This window comes from Protopterus annectens, chromosome 1.part0 (assembly GCF_019279795.1).
Source record: "Protopterus annectens isolate FY-2018-M chromosome 1.part0, PAN1.0, whole genome shotgun sequence".
Taxonomy (NCBI): Eukaryota; Metazoa; Chordata; order Ceratodontiformes; family Protopteridae; genus Protopterus; species Protopterus annectens.
This window is the reverse complement of record NC_056725.1, coordinates 1,535,292,000-1,535,310,687: the sequence shown is the minus strand read 5'-3', so window position 1 is coordinate 1,535,310,687 and position 18,688 is coordinate 1,535,292,000. Positions and strand designations below refer to the sequence as shown.

The following is an 18,688-nucleotide window of genomic DNA, read 5'->3' as shown; positions in this document are numbered from 1 at the left end:
CTCATGCAGGGATTATTTCCTCAATCTGGCTCCACTCCTAGGGTTGACCATCAACATGGCCAAATCCTCCCTGGCTCCTACACAAGTATTGGATTTCATAGGGGCGAGGTTGGACTCCAGACTGATGCTTGCTTTCTTGACTCCAGATCGACTTCAGAACCTGAGGTTGCACGTGCAGGCCATCCTTCAACTTCAAGCTCCTTCGGCGGAATTGGTCCTGAGGGCTCTATGGTCCATGGCAGCAGGAATTCCGCTGCTGCCATTGGCCCGGCTGAATATGAGGGTCGTACAGTGGACCCTCCAGGTACAATGGTCTCTATTTCGCAATCCCCTGTCTCATCCCATTCCCTTAAGCAGGGTCTGCAAAAGGTCGCTCGTGTGGTGGCTCCAGTCCTCCAATCTCCACACGGGACGCCCCTTCTCGCTGCCTCCGCCAGTCGCCACAGTGACCATGGACGCTTCTCGCCTGGGGTGGGGGGAGGGGCACTATTCGGGCAGAACAGTCCAAGGCACGTGGAATGACATAGAGACCTCATTGCATATCAACGTCCTGGAAATGAGGGCGGTGCTTTTGACGTTGCAAGCACTTCACAACTCTCTTCCGGTGGGGACGATTGCAGTACAGATGGACAACATGTCAGTCGTCTGGTACATCAACAAACAGGGGGGAACCAGGTCTTACCCTCTCTGCCGCGAGGCCATGAAATTGTGGGAATGGGCGATATCCACAAACCGCTTTCTCATCGCAACGCACATTCCGGGACGGTCCAACATTTTAGCGGACAGACTCAGTCATACTATCCTGACTCCTTACGATTGGTCTCTCAATCCTCTAGTGGCAGAGCAAGTATTTGCCCGATGGGGGCGACCTTGTTGCGATCTTTTTGCCTCTCCCTTAAATGCCAAATGCAACGATTACTTTGCTCTGATCCCCCCCTCCGGGGGAGTCCCCAAGAGACTCTCTAGTCCATGCTTGGCCTCCCGGTCTGCTTTATGCTTACCCGCCTCTGCCCCTGATATTGAAACTATTGCAGAAAGCCAGTCAGTTGGGGAGCAAGATGATCCTCATTGCCACATTCTGGCCTCGTCAGACTTGGTCCCTTAACTATGGTCTCACCTGATTCATCCGCCCTGGATTCTGGATCCCCTCCCGGATCTCATTTCACACCCCCTGGGTCTCCCGACTCCGAACCTGGCCAACCTAAAGCTGACGGCTTGGTTGCTCCAGTTCCACTCCTGATTAGGACTCCCGGAATCTCATCACCAGTCAAAGCCATTCTAGTAGCAGCTCACAAGCCTTCCACCAGAAGGGTTTATCGGAGTAAATGGAAACGTTTTTCCATTTGGGCAGAGCACCGTCATTTAGATCCCTTTACGGTGCCAGTAGCGTCGGTTCTAGATTTTCTAACTTCTCTCTTTCACCAGGGGGCTAGTTCTTCCACGGTCAAGGTACAACTTGCAGCAATTTCACACTATCATGTAGGGCAGGAGTCAGGCCCGCTTATTACTTCCAAACTGTGTAAGACCTTCCTTAAGGGTACCTTCCTCCTCAGGCCCCCGGTCAAAGAGGTGGTACCTCCATGGGATTTATCCCTAGTTTTACAGGCCTTGACTAGCCCCCCTTTCGAGCCGGCGGCCACTGTTGATCTCAAATACCTCTCTTGGAAAACGGCCTTTTTGGTGGCCATAACTTCAGCCAAGAGGGTCTCGGAACTCCAGGCTCTCTGTGTCAAACCACCGTATTTGATCTTCCACCCAGACAGAGTTCACCTCAGGATCAATCCGTCTTTTCTACCTAAGGTATCTTCGGAAGCTAACATTAATCAATCTATTAATCTTCCAGTATTCTTCCCCAACTATCAAAACAAAGGAGAATATAAGAAATAATCACAAAAGAGACGCAGACAGCTGTAAAATCCAGTTCAGGCCTTTACTCGGTGCAAAACACTCAGTGCAAAACACAAGCGCTTTCACATTTAAGCTTCATCAGGTGTACTGAATCACTATTAGAACACACCTTTATACATCAAAAGCATCACATGATACACTGTCACATGACCATAAATATAAAAAAAATATAAAATATATCTAAAAACATTTATAAAAACTTTTTCAAAAGCATTTATTCAAAATATACACATATAACATATATCACCTACGTAAAGGTCTCATTTTAAGTCTAGGCCTCAAAGGAATACACTCATTCAGTCCATGTCCCTCAGTACTCCTCAGTCTAGTAATCCAAATTGCCTCCAAATTCTCTGTCTTATTACATATATCACCAGATCTCAAACTCTCATGTATCAGTCCAATCACCCTGAATCGGACAATTTATAAAATATATCTAAAAACGTTTATAAAAACTTTTTCAAAAGCATTTATTCAAAATATACACATATAACATATATCACCTACGTAAAGGTCTCATTTTAAGTCTAGGCCTCAAAGGAATACACTCATTCAGTCCATGTCCCTCAGTACTCCTCAGTCTAGTAATCCAAATTGCCTCTAAATTCTCTGTCTTATTACATATATCACCAGATCTCAAACTCTCATGTATCAGTCCAATCACCCTGAATCTAAAAACATGAGAAACATCTGTGTTAAGGACATGCTTGGCTAATGCATTGGTCTTATATCGGCAAGACAGATAGATATCTTAAGGACCGCATCAGGGAACATTCGTATAACATTAGAAAGGGCAATAAGACCAATGCATTAGCCAAGCATGTCCTTAACACAGATGTTTCTCATGTTTTTAGATTCAGGGTGATTGGACTGATACATGAGAGTTTGAGATCTGGTGATATATGTAATAAGACAGAGAATTTGGAGGCAATTTGGATTACTAGACTGAGGAGTACTGAGGGACATGGACTGAATGAGTGTATTCCTTTGAGGTCTAGACTTAAAATGAGACCTTTACGTAGGTGATATATGTTATATGTGTATATTTTGAATAAATGCTTTTGAAAAAGTTTTTATAAATGTTTTTAGATATATTTTATAATTTTTTTATATTTATGGTCATGTGACAGTGTATCATGTGATTCTTTTGATGTATAAAGGTGTGTTCTAATAGTGCTTCAGTACACCTGATGAAGCTTAAATGTGAAAGCGCTTGTGTTTTGCACTGAGTGTTTTGCACTGAGTAAAGGCCTGAACTGGATTTTACAGCTGTCTGCGTCTCTTTTGTGATTATTTCTTATTGCTCTTCATTTTTTGGAGACATATTGTGGGGACTACTCCTTTTGGCAGGTTGTTTTTGGATTAAAGGAGAATATAAGCTGCACTCTTTAGACGTGCACAGACAACTACGTTTTTATATTCATCGAACTACTGGTCATAGGCAATCCGATCAGTTGTTTGTCTCCTTTGCCAAAAACAACTTCGGCAAGTCGGTTTCTAAAGTTACCCTCTCCCGATGGATATCTAGTTGTATTCTCTTAGCATATCAGAGCTCGGGAAAGCCTGCACCTCAGGGAGTCCGTGCTCATTCTACTAGGGCAATTGCTACATCGGCTGCTTTCAAGGCTAGGGTTTCTCTGGATGACATTTGTTCCGCAGCCACTTGGGCTTCATCTCATACCTTTATCAGCCACTACAAAGTAGATATTGTCTCCCGAGGTAGGGCGTCTTTTGGCTCTGCAGTGCTCCGGAATATTCTTCCATGAGGCCACCCAAGATTTAGGTAGCTGGGGACTCTGTCCCAAAGGTTGCTGACAAATTAAGTTCCTACTTCAGATTAAGAAGTTATGTACTCACCATAACGTTCCATATGAGTAGATATCTTCATTTGTCTGCAACCATTCCCCCCTCCTTCCCCCTGACCAATATGATCCTACCTGGGGTTCTTTAGATTAGTTCCCTCTGGGACACAGTATTAACTGTGCTATGGGGCAAACTTGATCTGAGGTCAGTCAGGGTTGGTAAGGGATTATGGGTAAAGGGAGGAGCTAGGAGCTCGGATCTATGCTGTGATAGAAGTTGCCGGCTCGGATCCGAGATCGGATCTGTATCCCAAAGGTTGCAGACAAATGAAGATACCTACTCAGATGGAACGTTATGGTGAGTACATGACTTCTTATTACTGAAAAGACTCCCTTCCACATTTAAAATGCCTCTGACTACACACTATATAAAAGTGCTTTACAATATAACATGCAAAATTATTTTACTTACATTTATTTTTTTCCTTTTCATGTCATTCTAAACATTAATGTCATAAAGTACAGTAGATGCTTTATAGTCTACTCAAAAGTTTAAAAAAGTCAACAAAACTGCAATCTTTCTCAGTCACTTTTCTTGCAAAATCATGCTTCACAAATGTAGTTAATGCTTTATGGCCTCCCATTTATTCACTAATCTCAGTAATGCTGGTCTTCTCTCTTCACCTTCATCTTACAACAACAGGCTCTGTTTCAAGTCCAAGGTACTCCTGATTCTTCTAGTCAATTCCTGTGATTTTTTTCTGTCTGTCAAGCATTTTTCTTTGTAACATCAGAAACGTTTTCACTGGCAAAGTTTTTCTATGAGCTTTAGTGTCAGAACCATGAGAAGCAGAGTCTCCTTCTGCTTGCTGGCTCAGTTTTGGTTCGATAACCTTTTTTTATTTCCTCCTTAGTATGTCCCATATCAAAAAACGTATTTGATCCTCCAGGAAAGAATTTCGGAAAACAGCTGGATACAGCATCTTGGATCTCACACCTGCCTTTCGACATTCCTTGAGTACTGGGATAAATTTGCTTCATCTCTTCCTGGTGTACAGTGAATAATCATTTTCCACAAACACTCTGCTGTCTCCATTTTTTAATACTTTTCCCTTCTTCCACAGTTTTTGCATGATCAACTGTTTCTGCTGCTATGATTGCAGTAGGTCATGGTTAGGTTTGGAGCATACATTCCATGTGCCCCTTCAGTTAAAAAATTCTTCTGTGAACACCAGCTCAGTTACATATCTATACTTTCATAAAATTAGTATAGTCTGTTCCTTCCTGTTTCTCTGGTACAGCAGAAAATCTCAGGTTTTCTCTATGCCCTTTGTCTTCTAAGTGCAATATTTTGAAACAGCTATTCAGCCAGCCCTTTCCTCATTTCAACCTCTGATTTTTTATCATTTTATCTGAATAGCTAGTTAAAGCTTTTTTTCAGCCTTTTGTTATGTGAGTTGATGTATTCCTTCAATGTTTCCTTTAATCACCCCTGAGTACATTTCATTTATTTTTTGTCTAAATTACACCATCTGTTGTACAAAAACTGAAATTTAAATTGCTTTTTGCTGAACAGCTACAAGATTTTTTTTTTCTCATTTTCTGTTTTCACACTGGCAGAGCTGAAATTAAGCAGACATGCAGCCATCATGGAATTCCCGATGTCCACTCTTCTTCACAGCATACAGCTCATATAGTTATGGCTACTTTAGCAGTGATCTATTTGAATGTCTTCAGCTTTTTTTAAATACCATTGTTAAATCTTCACATTTGAAGCAATTACATAAGTATACATACATTAATGGACAAGAAAGCATATCATAGTAACATTTTTTCCTATTTTTGTCAGCATACCCATGCTTGTTTTCCTTTCTCAGTGCAGACATGGGCTAGAGGAATGTTGCTGACTATGTATTTGTTTCTAATCTGCTTTAGAATGGCATATCAGAAATCTGGAGAGGAAGTTTGTTGTCAGAGCAGTAAGGGTAAAGGACGAAGAACTAATAGGCAGAGAAAGTTTCAGATGATGAGTTGACTAAACACCGGCAGCTTTAGGATCATAGGTATATACTAGGCTAATGACCATCAGGGCCTTTATAAGCCTAGCCATGCAATCCAACCCAGTTGTGTCCCTATGTATAATGGGTATTTATTAGGAGGGGATATGTTCGTTAGGAAGTTTCTAGAGGTTATCTGGGGAATATGGTTGTATGCTAGTTTGGACATTACTGTCTGCCTCTGTTTGTCAGACACATGGGGGCCAGGCCTGGTGTGAATTTTTAATTTCACATCCATTGGTCAAGGTTACACTTAAATAGAATTAGGAATGGTTTCTGCTTCATATGGATGGGGACCCTGTTCCAGAGCATAGAGATCCTCTGAGACACACATCTGTCTTGCCAGCATATCTTATTTATGTCATAAGCAAAATAAATTCTTGGATGTAGTGGTTCTGATGCTGTTTATTTTGCAGACTTGCAAAATGTCCATCAGAGCTGGATCCAAAGATGCCTTGTATGCCAGGCATAGATTGCCTCTCAGTAATCTGTAGGAGACAGAGTACAGAGATAGGGCATTAAGGCAATCCATATAGGACAGTATGTTTTAAACCCTGGATTCTCCTGGTAAAGAACCTTTGTGGGCATTCCAACTGTTGCATATGTCTGGTCAGGTACATGACGAAGGGGGCATTATGCTAAATGATGGGCCTGATAAGAGCTGAATAAAGTGGCACTATGACTTCCTTGGACCTGGATGCCATGCCCTTACTTTTAAGATGGGCAACATAGAATGAATTTCTTACTACCTTGGCCACATGTTGGTCAAAGGTCAGATTACTGTCCACATATGTTCCCAGATCCTTGACTAATGGGTTTACTCTTAGAGGTGTCTTATCAGTGGGGTAATTAGCTGGGTGGCATTTTTCCCAAAAGGCACTATAAGGCATTCTTGGCATTGAGTTTCATTCCATGATTTTGGCACCAGTCATTTGTCTGTGTTAGACGCTCTTGTAAGATGGTTGTGTCCTGGGGTAAATCTATGATAGCTCCCAATTTGCAGTCATCTGCGACCTTGATCAGCCAAAACCCCCTGACATTAACCTTTACTTCCAAGAAGTAGATGCTAAATAGGAGCAGTCCTAACACAGAGGCCTGAGGTACCTCACTGGTGACTAGTCTCTTAATGCAGGTGGTATCACTAGTCCTGACTTCCTGGGCCCTGTCTGTTAACTAGCTGGCAATCCAGTGAGTTATGTACGGGTCCTGTTGTTGAGGAGGTTAAACTTGCTCATCCAGTAGTAATGTTATGGTAAGTATATAACTTGTTGTTTACTGTACAAAATGCCTCTTTCTTGTTTAGGGTAGTAATTACACTACACAGCTATTCTTTTGTATTTTTTTCTAGGTCAGAAAGCTTATCAAGATGCATATTGCCAGCAGATCCTTGATTATAATCAAGCAAGTTATGTGTTTCTCCCTAATCTGTCAATTTCATTAATTTAAATTATGGGACTTCTATGTTTGTTTACTTTCAATGTTGTATTAAACTTGATTAAAATATTGTTACTAACATTGTTATGACTAAGAGGAATCATTTCATTTTTTCCTTGTAGAATGTTGCAGATATTAAGAAGCTGAAGTCTGTTGGGATTTGTACTGTAAAAGGGATACAGATGACTACAAAGAAGGCACTCTGCAATATTAAAGGACTGTCAGAAGCCAAAGTGGAAAAAATCAAGGAAGCTGCAAATAAACTTATTGTGAGAATCTTGACTTACTATTAATACTTGAACTTTTGACTGAGAGGTCACACTCTGCATGTAACAAGAACCCTGTATTTCTTTGTTTCCTTCTTGCCAATTGTAAGTGTTCCTTTAAGCCTCCATTTTTTTACTTTGCACATTATGTAGCTCAAAAATCTACTTTCTATAGTTAAATAACATGTTCCCTCTGTACCATTACCTTTGTTAATTTGGCAAACTAATATCTCTTTTTCACTCTTTCATATAAACCCATTTTTAAATCTCACAATAATCCACAGATGTTCTTCATAAGATGATCACCCTTGCAGTAATTTTCACATGTGGGACTTATTAAGATTTTTCTTACGTTTAGTAGTTTATAAAGCTCTGGCTCCTTCCTTATGAACTGTCCATCTGCTGTAAGCATGGGCCAACATGCTGATATAAGAAGAACACAAGGACATGTGAAAAACTTGGACTTTCTTGCTGCTAGACTGAATAGCCACATTTCTGTCAGCATCAAATCTAGTCATTCATATCAGTTGGCTTCAGCTCAAGAATCAGGCAGATAAGTACCCTTTTTTGGGCACCTTCCTCTTCTAAAATTCTTTTTAAGTAAAAGCTTCTAAAGTCTTTCAGAAAAAAAGTTAAGTACGACTGTGAATGTCAAATTCCATAGAAGGATTCACGCTCAATTTGTTTCTTTTGTCTAGGGGGCTGTACAAGACTTTAAAAGTTATAATAGTATTTGCCACCAAAACCATTAGAAGTGGACTTACCTCCCTTAGGACTTGAAAATCAGTTTCTCCAGATGTTAGTGTGAGTTGCTATGATGTTATTCTCTTCAATCCCAGACATTCCTCCTCAGTTGAAAATGAAAAGAAAATCTATGGGAGAATTGCTTGATGAAAGCCAGATGTTCATGTCTCTCATTTAGTCTGAGATGGATTACTCTACCTAGGTGGCTTTGCAGCCCCAAGACCATCCATCTGTTTATCATGGGCCTTCTAACATGACCCCTCTGGAGACTGTTGCAGCTAAGGAACCCAACACATCTAATAATACCAATCATACTGCTGAGACATATGGAAATTGAAAACCTAGAATAAGCTTGACTAAGGAACAAGGATGGATTCATCAGTTTTTGACTTGTGAGGATGTCCATTGTTTGCTTATGGATGTTAGACCTGTTGCTTTTACCCACTAAATCCGTACATCTGGACATTTCCTGGAAGCGTACCCAAAGATAAAATGTATTCCTCCACTTTCCATCCCACTTTGTAGTCAGAAAACTGATAAGGATTACCAGTACATTTTTCCACAAAGGACTTTTCAAAGCTTTTCATGCTTTTCAGTCTCCTGATGAAGAGACACACAGCAAAAGGTTCCCCGGTTTGATTCTTGGCTGGGGTGCCTCTGGAACAGAGTCTGCATGTCCTCCCTGTGTTCTCCTGGGTTTCCACCAGGTACTCCAGTTTCCTCTTACATTCCAAAGATGTGCAGTAGGTGGATTGGGCACTCTAAATTGACCACGGGTGTGAGTGTGTGTGCAAGTGTGTGGTGTGGATAAACTACTGCAGCAGGCTAGCCACATGGTGGTGTAAACCTTGGCTCTAGATGATTGTCACTCTTGAAGTGACACTCCGACCCCATTTGCAAAAATGGGAAAAAGGGGTTGTGGATGGATGGATGAAAAGATACCGTGGGGGCATGGTAGCTAAAATGAAGGATTTCTTTAAATGGGATGTCAGAGAGGTCTCTGACCCCCCAAAAGAGATACTATGAACTTTAAACACGGATACTTCTAAACCTGCTGCTATTCCCCCAATTCTGTGAACCTTAGAAGGTTCCTTTACAACTGTTTCCTTGGCCTATAACTCCCAACCTCCATCCCCTAAAAAGCCAGACAGGTTTTACAGAGTTGCTGACTTTTGTAAGCATTTTATAAAAATCTATCTACTGATGTTTCTCTTGATACTGATAGGAGAACCAGGACCCTTTCCTCCTCTAATACTATTCCTAATGACAAGGACAGCGGAACCTGAGACAGATGTGACAAAATGATATACATTTCTGCCACTTTAGCATTTAGAACCATTAACATTCTAACTCACATGTGTATTCTAGATATTTTGAACTTTATTGGACAAACTATTGCTAGCATCCCTAATTCTGATGTGAAATCTAATATTTTGAAGCTGCTTAAATGTGCCCAATTAACTAAACACATCCCAATTAACTAAACACACCATCAAATGTGGTTATGATGCAGTAGATGCTGTCTCTAGGGGAGCTTTTATATAATTCTTTACTAATTCCACTGGTACTATTATAAGAAAGCAGGCTTGGCTAAGGTTGCAGTCCTTTACTGAGGATGTTAAAGCACAACTGATGAATGTATCCTTAGACAAAGGCTTGATATTTAGAAATGCTTCTGCAAAAATTAAAAAAAAAAACAAACAATGAAAGTAAAAAAAACATATGCAAGGTGTTACAGAGCTTTTCTTTTCTCTGTTTCCTACATTTTAGAAGAATTATTCAGCCGTACCAAGTCTTGTTTTTGTAAGCAACCCAAATCAACATAGCACTCAACATAACAGAAAACTGAAAGGAAACACTTTAAAAAGAAATGGCAGGGAGACTTCAAAAGAAAGCTTATCAGATCAGAAGGATCCAATGCTCAAAGTAAAAATTTCTGACTACCCTCGCCAACAATTTCCCCACCTCCACCGTAACCTTCCTCAGAAAATAGCAGGGAAGTTTTCTCTCTCCCTTTTCGTTTGACAAACTATCACATCAGACTCTTGGGTATCAGACATATTACAAAGTGGTTACAAACTCAAATGGACATCTTTCTGTTCTCCCTTATTGTTCATTGTTTACACTACCTGAGTAGCATATGGGCTCTTTGCTTGCACAAACCCATGCTGGCAGCTTTCCAGAGCTTAGAATTTCTGACTCCTTGTGATAGGGAATCAGCTAAGCCCCCCCCCCCTTAATAGTGTCAGTATATTATTCTGGCTAGTGGTTTTCCCATGACTTGATGGATCCTGATATGCCCCTCCAACAAATCCATTTGCACCTAAAAAGAAAAAAAAATCAACAAAAACATGTCTCAGCTTATGGTTTGTGAATTTGTTGTTGCCCTAAGCTGGCCTGTGGACCACTTACCTTCTTTCCTGTCACCCACTGGTGCAAGCCAATTATGGTACAGCCTGTGAGGAAATTAGACACTATCATCAGTGCTAGCATGCCTGGCTGAAGTTTTGTATATAATTTCAGATTTCCTGTGTATTGTATGCCAGCATGACTAGCTGTGATATTGTAAATAATTTCTTACATGTTGATTTATGATCTGTTTGAACAGAATGTTTTAGAAAGACGTGAACAGTGTCATTTTACATTTCTAACTGTGCATATTTGTGAAGAGAGATTCTAAAGGCAAACTGTCTCAGATTCAGCTGATCAGCAGATGATGTCATTGGAATGTTGACAGTTGCTATGTGTTATTGTCGGAAGCTGAAAGACAGGAAGTAACTTTTAGAAAACAGCTGTTGGTTGAATTTTAAAATATGAAATGAAAATTAGAACCGGAACAGTTGACAGGCTGGTCTATAAAAGAGCCTGCTGAAGACAGAAGTCAGTTGTCAGTTACACTTGATAGATGTACTATGCAGTGGCTACCCAAAAAGGACTCACCAAATATTGTAAGCCTACCTTTTCTCTGTTGTAGTAATTTAGTTTGCATCAGGGGGAGTGTTCTTTAGTTAGTTAGGAAATTATAGCTAATCAGAGTTTTTCTGAATGTTGGATCTGTAACCTACAGATTTGATTTAATTTTCCTGGTGATTGAGTTCCATTTGTTTATTGGGAATTACTGTTTTATATTTTTTAATCATTTTGCTCAATATTAATTTTTTTTTAACTTACATTGTGGCTGGACAATCAGTGTTTTCCTTTAGTGATTTGAGAGTGCTTATACTTGCCTTGATAACTTCCCAGGCCACTCCGAAAGCCTGTCTGCAATGGTCATTTGCTACTGTTTGTTTTAATATTTAATTTTCATACTTGGACACCCCTTTAGAAGGACATGAAGACACTCTGATTGATGGCAGCATTACCATATTATTTTGGGGAAGGGACACAGCTGGAAATCTGTATCAGGCTTTCCCAGAAGTGTTTGGATGTGTAAAGTTTAATTTATTTAAGTGTGAGTGTATCAGAGGTCTTAAACTGGGACACATTGCTCTGAAGTGTGTAATAAGGAATTACATTAGGGGTGGCCAGAAGAATATAGTTCACTCCTAGATTATAGAGCATGTTCCTGTTGTGCTGTTAGGGAAAATTGTAAAATACTATTCCTGTTTACAGGGAAAATTGTGAAATATTATTCCTGTTTAAGTGACAGTCTCACTTTGGAGTCAGTAGTGAGGATTGAAGCTCCTTGGTTACTGGTCCAGGATAGTGGGAGACGTCACATTAATTGGTGGCAGTTCAGTGGGATATTATCTGGACTTCACATTAATTGGTGGCAGTCTGGTGGGTTATTAACCAGATGTCACATTAATTGGTGGCAGTTCAGTGGGATGTCAACTGGACATTACATTAATTGGTGCCAGCAGTGTGGAATTTTTAATTGGATTTCATTTGCCTGTGGGTATTTGTCATTAGGGTGTTCACTCTCGACAGCCACAAAGTAAACATACAGAATCTCAGTTCACCACAGTTTTATTTATTTGTAGTTAGTTAGTCAGGGATATCAGGCAGCTATATCAGCAGAAGACTGTAGTCAGCTGACAAAGCACCATTTGGCCAAGGAGTGTGAAGCCAGAGGAATGGTGCATGCCAACCTGAATAAGGAAGCAATGATCTCAGCCTTAGATGCAGTGTCCGCTCAGACCTGCCTTTTGGAGGATATCCAGTTTGGTATTGGGGATATGCAACCTGCCGAGACTGGACAGTCCACTTTTTCTTTGGGGGACCTGAGAATCCATCTAGAGTTAAGGAGACTGGAACTGGAGGCTAGGGAGAAGCAGCACCAATATGAACTGGAGGCTAGGGAGAAGCAGCATCAACATGAGCTGCAAGCTCAATGACTGGAGGCCAGACATCTTGAACTGGAATCAGCAGAGAGACTGAGGTATTTAGCAGCCAAGGAAAATGAGAGACTGCACCAGCAAGAAGCGGAGCTTCTTACCCTTCGAGACGGTCATGAAGGTAATGGAGAACGAAATAACCGGACCCCAGAAGCTGTAAAGGTCAGTAAGCTTTTTCCTCAATACAGGGATGCGGATGACTTTGATAGTTTTATTCATATATTTGAGAGGGTATGTCGACAGTATGATGTTGACCATGAGCTCTGGGTTTGACTCCTGACTCCCTTACTTCATAGTAAAGCTGTTCAGGCTATGTCAAAATTGTCTGAGGTAAAGTTAAGAACTGTCTTCTAGATTGTTTTAAACTAATACCTAAAGCTTATAGGACGCAAGACAGATGAAAGTGTGTGTAATTATATTGCCGATTTAAGTATTTGCTTTCACAGAGGGGTGAGTGGGTGTCAGGTCACTACTTTTGAGGGACTGGCAGACCTTTTGGTGAGGGAACAAGCCCTCAGTACTTTGCCTAATGACATGAGAATCTGGTTAGCAGACAGAGAGTGTAACTCTGCAGAGGAGTTGGGGAGTAAAGGGGATCTCTATTTAGCAAGCAGAGCACCAATGCATAAGAAAGGGATACCCAGTGCTTCACATGGACATAAGGGAACCCATGGGGGACAGTCTAAACCACTCCAACAGAGTACACCAGTAACAGGGGAAACTACTAGTCTAAGTACACGGTTAGGAATTAAATGTTTAAAATGTAACCAGAGGGGTCACATAGCAGTCAGATGTCCATTGAGACAAGATGAGAAATAAAAGTTGAGGAATCCAGTGAGTGATAAACTGCCAGTGGTAAGTTGTTTGGAAACAACAGGGGTGCCAATCTTTCACCATAATTAATATCATATCTTAGTAGATAGTAAACAGGTTACTGCTAAGAGAGACACAGCTTCTGATATAACCATTGTGAGGCCTGCAGTGGTTAGAGAAGAGCACTACTTGCTTGGACAGTCCACTCCAGAGTTTTGGGAGGGACCCCATTCCAAATACCTTTGGCTAGGGTTCATGTTGACTGGGAGGGTGGAAGAGGAAGCAAACAGGTAGATGCGTTTGAGGATATTCCTGCAGATGTCCTGACAGGGAATGACTTTGATGGTGCAGTACCTTATGTACATGCAGTGACACGCATTCAAGCTTGGAGGCAGGCATGTAGGTCCGGTAGCCTGGACGAGACCCAGACAGAATTCATACCTAAAGCTGGGAACTGGTATGATGGCTGTTTCAGAGAAGGAGCTATTTTGTAGCAGTAAGTCTGAAAGTGAGCGACAGCTGGTGGGAGGTACTGATGTTCCTTTGGACACAGTAACTGCAAGGATGGAGTGGAGTGATAGTACCCAAATTGACAATGAGGTGCAGCTGTCAGAAGTTACTGTGCTTCCTGTGGAAGGGGAGCTTGGGAGGGTCACAAATGTAGAATTGAGACAGGCTCCACTTATGGACCCTGCATTACAAAGCTTGAGGGAGATGGCTAAGAAAGCACCCGAGGCTCGAGGAAGAGGAAGTCTGGTTACAGGAACAAAGGTTTTTTGTATAAAGGGTTGACTCCTGGAGGTGGGCTAGAAGGTGAATTAGTGTGGCAGTTTGTAGAGCCTACAGCCTACCATCTGCCACTTCTAGCTATGGTCCGTAATGTTTCTTGTGCAGGTGATATTGGGGCAAAGAAGGAAGGTTTGTTGTATAGAAAGTGGACTCCTAAGGGAGGGCTTGAAGGTGAGGTTGTACGGCATTTGGTAGAGCCTAGAGCCTACTGTCTGCTACTTCTAGCTATAGTACCTATTATTCCTTTTGCAGATGATATAGATGTTGTGAAGGTGGCAAGTGTTTTGCTAAAAATTTTCAGCAGGGTAGATCTTCCATGGGAGATACTGACTGACCAAGGTGCCAACTTCATGTTAGACCTGCTGAAATGTTTATGGAAGTGTTGTGGGGTGAAACATGTAATGAACACTCTCTACCATCTCCAGATTAATGGTCTTGTGGGGAGGTTAAACTCTACATTAAAGACTATGCTACATGCATTTGCAGACCAGTTTAAAATTTTTATTTTTATTGATTTATTTATTTTACATTTGTTAACCGGGAGGGTCCGACTGGACACAGGTCCATTTTCAGCGGAGGCCTGAGGAGAAAAGCTCCATGTTACACTATTAGCATTTATACATTTCTAAGTGTTCTTAATGGCATGTTTAGGTGTTACAATATATCAAAGTAGTACAAAAATGAAAAGTTACACAGCATGTAATGCATCTAGTAAAACAAACAATTAGTAGACGACTAAAATGATTTTTTTCTCGTATACATTGTCATTCACATATACATTTATAGATTCACATTTGCATAGACATATATATATATATATATATATATATATATATGCTCACACTCACACATAAAAAAGTATAGGTATTGAGGTAAGCTCAAGATGAGAAGATGAAGAGATCTAATAAGGTATATACCTTTCTCAGATAGAGATTGTATCCTTTATCAGGTACAGATGTAGTAGTATACAAGTGTTGGTATGTTTTACCCTATTGTTCTGATGCTGAAGTTGGAGGTAAGTGCAAGCATATTAGGAAGGCTATGTAAGGAAAGTGTTAGAGAGTAGCAGAATCGTTACAACTGTGCATAGTTATTGTTTACCCTGGGGAGTAGCAGGAGCAAAGCCAATTGTTTGAATAGTGGGATTTCAGGAGGTATTTGAACTGGGTACTAGGAGTAGTGGCAGTTATATGGCTTGGGTGTGAGTTCCAGATGTTAAGTTGTCAATCTCGCCTTCATTCTTGCTGGATGGGTTGGCTCCGACTCGGCACTTGCTAAGCTCGAGAGCTAATTTTACCAGCTCGAGGCAACCCTATATCCCATGATGCAAGGTGGAGACTACCCAGATCTCGTTTGCCGCTTCGCTTACTTTTACCAGCTCTAGGTAAGTTTTCTTAATAATAAGACTTTTAGTCTCACCCCTTTTAATTTTCATAACCTTAGTAGTTTTGTGAACCTTAACGTTTATTTTAACCCTATTCCCTTTAGTGTTCCCTTTTTTTTTTTCGGGTTATTTATCCCCTTCCCTAGGTTAGGCCTTAGGCCTTCCCCTTTCCTAAATTTTCCTGTCAGGGATTATTGTGTGTGTCTGAGTGTGTTGTATCCCCGTTTAGTTTAGATTATTGGATTGGGTGTTATTTGTGTGTGTGTGTCTGTGTTTTTCTTGTCACTTGTGTTTCCTCGACACAGCTATGTCGAAGGACACAAAGGTCTCAGGCTTCAAGAAGTGTGACTCGTGCTGTCCGAAGATGTCTCTGACAGACGGTCACACTTCTTGTGTTTACTGCCTGGGACCTCTGCACCTGCAGGACTCTTGTGCTATCTGTCATGCCTTCAGCCCAAGAGTCCTGCAGGAGCGCAGAAATAAATTAATATCGAGGGGCTTATTAAAGCCTGAGAGCTCCCCGACTAAGTCGGCTCCGGGGAAGCCCTCGAAACCTGTCAAGCCTTCGGCTGCAAGTCCCAAGCCGTCGGCTACTGGTTCTGCTTCTTCAGTGTCGAGATCGGCTCCGGCTGGAGCCGATCCTTCCATTTTAGAAGTCACAGTATCGGCTCCATCCGGCGCCGATACTGCCAGATCTGGACACTCAGTGTCGGCTCCGGCTGGAGCCGACGTATCCTCGGCTCCTTCGGCTCCACCTATCTCTAAAAAGAGATCTTGATCCCCCTCATCGGAATCGATACGTTCGGCTCCGAGATCACCCCTGCTCTCGGAGCGGAGCCATCGGAGCCGTTCTTCTCGGTCGTCCAGGCTGTCTGATCACGACCTCGAGAGAGTGGTGAGTAGACTATTAAAGTCTCAGGCATTGGCCCAAATGCTCCATAGCCCGTCTCAACAGACGGTAGTTATTTCACATCCACCTAACATTCCTCCTTCGACTCTCTTACAGAGCTCGGAGCCGGAGCTCCTCGGAGCCGTGATTGTTGTAGCTTCGGAGCCGATACCACCCCTTTTGGCTCCGTCGTCCTCCGCTCCAATTTCCTCCTTGAGGCCTTCATTGGAGGGATCCGGGCATCTGGTCTCTCTCGTCGGCTCCGAGGGGGCGAGTGGCATCGGACCCTTGTCCCACCCCGTTCTCCCTCTCGGGGCTTCGGCGTTGGTGAGCTCAGCCCCGACATCTGCCTCGGAGCCTTCCCTCTCGGTGAGGCCTGGAGTTCCTATCTCTTCGGAGCGGGAACCTTCTGGTCTCTCTGATGGGGGAGCCTTCAAGGTGATGAGGAGTGTACTAGCCCCTGGGCGTAGTCAACGGTCAGTTCCATCAGCTCCTCCCACTACAGTGCCTGCTGACTTCTATTCCCACTCTCTTGCTCCCGGACCCAGAGATCCAACGCCTCAGGTTTCCCCATTGGGAATATCTTCCTCTTCCGAGGCTTCTCCTGATCCGTCAGGTGAACCTCCGCATAAGAGGACATGTAAGAGGAAACATCTGGACTCCCCCGAGTCTATTACATCTGATACTGACTTGGATGAGTTGGAGGGATCCCCAAGGTCCTCCTCTGAGGATGTCTCTTTCTCAGACATCCTTGAACTCCTTAAGCAGAGGGGGAACTGGCCCTCCCTTAATCCTTCCGAGGACGAGTCAGTATACTTGGAGGCGTTCGGATCTCGACCCTCCACCTCCTGGGTGTCTACGCCTTTCGACCCTCTTATGGACGTAGTGGCTCGGAAGGCATGGATGGCCCCGGATTCGGTGGAACCTATTCCTAGGAGGCCTTCTAAATTCATTACGGCTCCACCTGATAGGCAATATTTGACAAAAGGTGTCTCGATTGATGCCATGGTGGTGGCTGCAGCCACCAAGAAGGAACTAGCTGATCCTTCAGTACCTGTCCATCCTCCTAACAAGGATTCTAGGACTATGGACAGGTACGGCAAGCGGATTTTTTCTTCAGCGACCTTTGACATGCGATCGCTGAACTACTTGTGTCACTTCACCCGCCTTCAAAGAGATGTTCTTAAAGAGTTGGGAGACGTTTTACAGGATCCGTCAGCTGCTGGGTCTCAGGATAAAATTAGCTCACAGCTAGGAATCCTAAACTCCATTCTTAACTCCTCCATGCGGCTCATTTCTTATGCAGCCGATGGAGCGAGTAGGGCCGCAGGCACAGGAGTGGCTTTAAGGCGTCAGTCCTGGATGCGGCTTTGTAATTTTGCAGACCCCTTCAAGGCGTCCTTCACAACTCCCCTTTTGATGGTTCGACCTTGTTCGGACCTCAAGTGAAAGACACTTTGACTAGATGCGAACAAGATGGCAAGACACTTTCTGCCATAGGAGTCCGTTTCTCCACCCCTTCAAGACCTTACCCAAAAGGTCAGAAGGGAGGGAAGATGTGGTTCCGCAAATCTCAAGGAGTCACGCCTGACACACGAGGTCAGTTTACCCCCAGAGGCAGAGGGGGTAACAACAACAGACGCCCTAGGGGCAGAGGGGGTCCGCAGAATCAGGGTAGCAGAGAGCCTCTTTCTGACAAACCCTTCCAGCATCCCTGAGATGTTGCCCGATTGTCCACCTTCGGAGGCAGTCGGGGGAAGATTATCGCTGTACCCAATAGCCTGGCTTTCCCTTACTCAAGACAAATGGGTACAGTCGATTATATCCGAGGGTTACAAAATTCCCTTTATTCAAACCCCAATTCAGCAAAAGGGAACCCTTCCAGACGTTCCACCCGGTCTAAGGGAACTAGCAGTACCAGAGATATCAAAACTGCTAGCAAAAAGAGCCATCCAGCCAGTCCCAGCAGACCAAATAGGATCCGGAATCTACTCAAGGTTCTTTTTAGTACCAAAAAAGACAGGGGACTGGAGACCAATATTAGATCTGAGCAAACTAAACAAGTTTGTAAAGAAAACAAGATTCTGGATGGTAACGCTTCAGCCCATTCTACCCTTTCTGGGCAAGGACAATTGGATGTGCTCGGTAGATCTTCAGGATGCATACTATCACATAAAAATTCACAGGCGCTCCAGAAGATTTCTCCGCTTTCAGCTGGGGACCAGTCACTTCCAATTCAGGGCCCTGCCCTTTGGACTCACTACA

The 18,688-nt window shown here is 42.7% G+C and overlaps 1 protein-coding gene across 1 annotated transcript in view; it reads left to right on the top strand.

Annotated features, from left to right (window-relative positions):
• Positions 1-18,688, top strand: part of DMC1 (DNA meiotic recombinase 1) — a 1,571,258-nt gene that overhangs the window by 107,293 nt on the left and 1,445,277 nt on the right. The window contains exon 3 of the mRNA XM_044067943.1: positions 7,324-7,470. Within this exon, the coding sequence (XP_043923878.1) occupies positions 7,324-7,470 (147 nt within the window). The remainder of the gene's footprint in view (positions 1-7,323; positions 7,471-18,688) is intronic.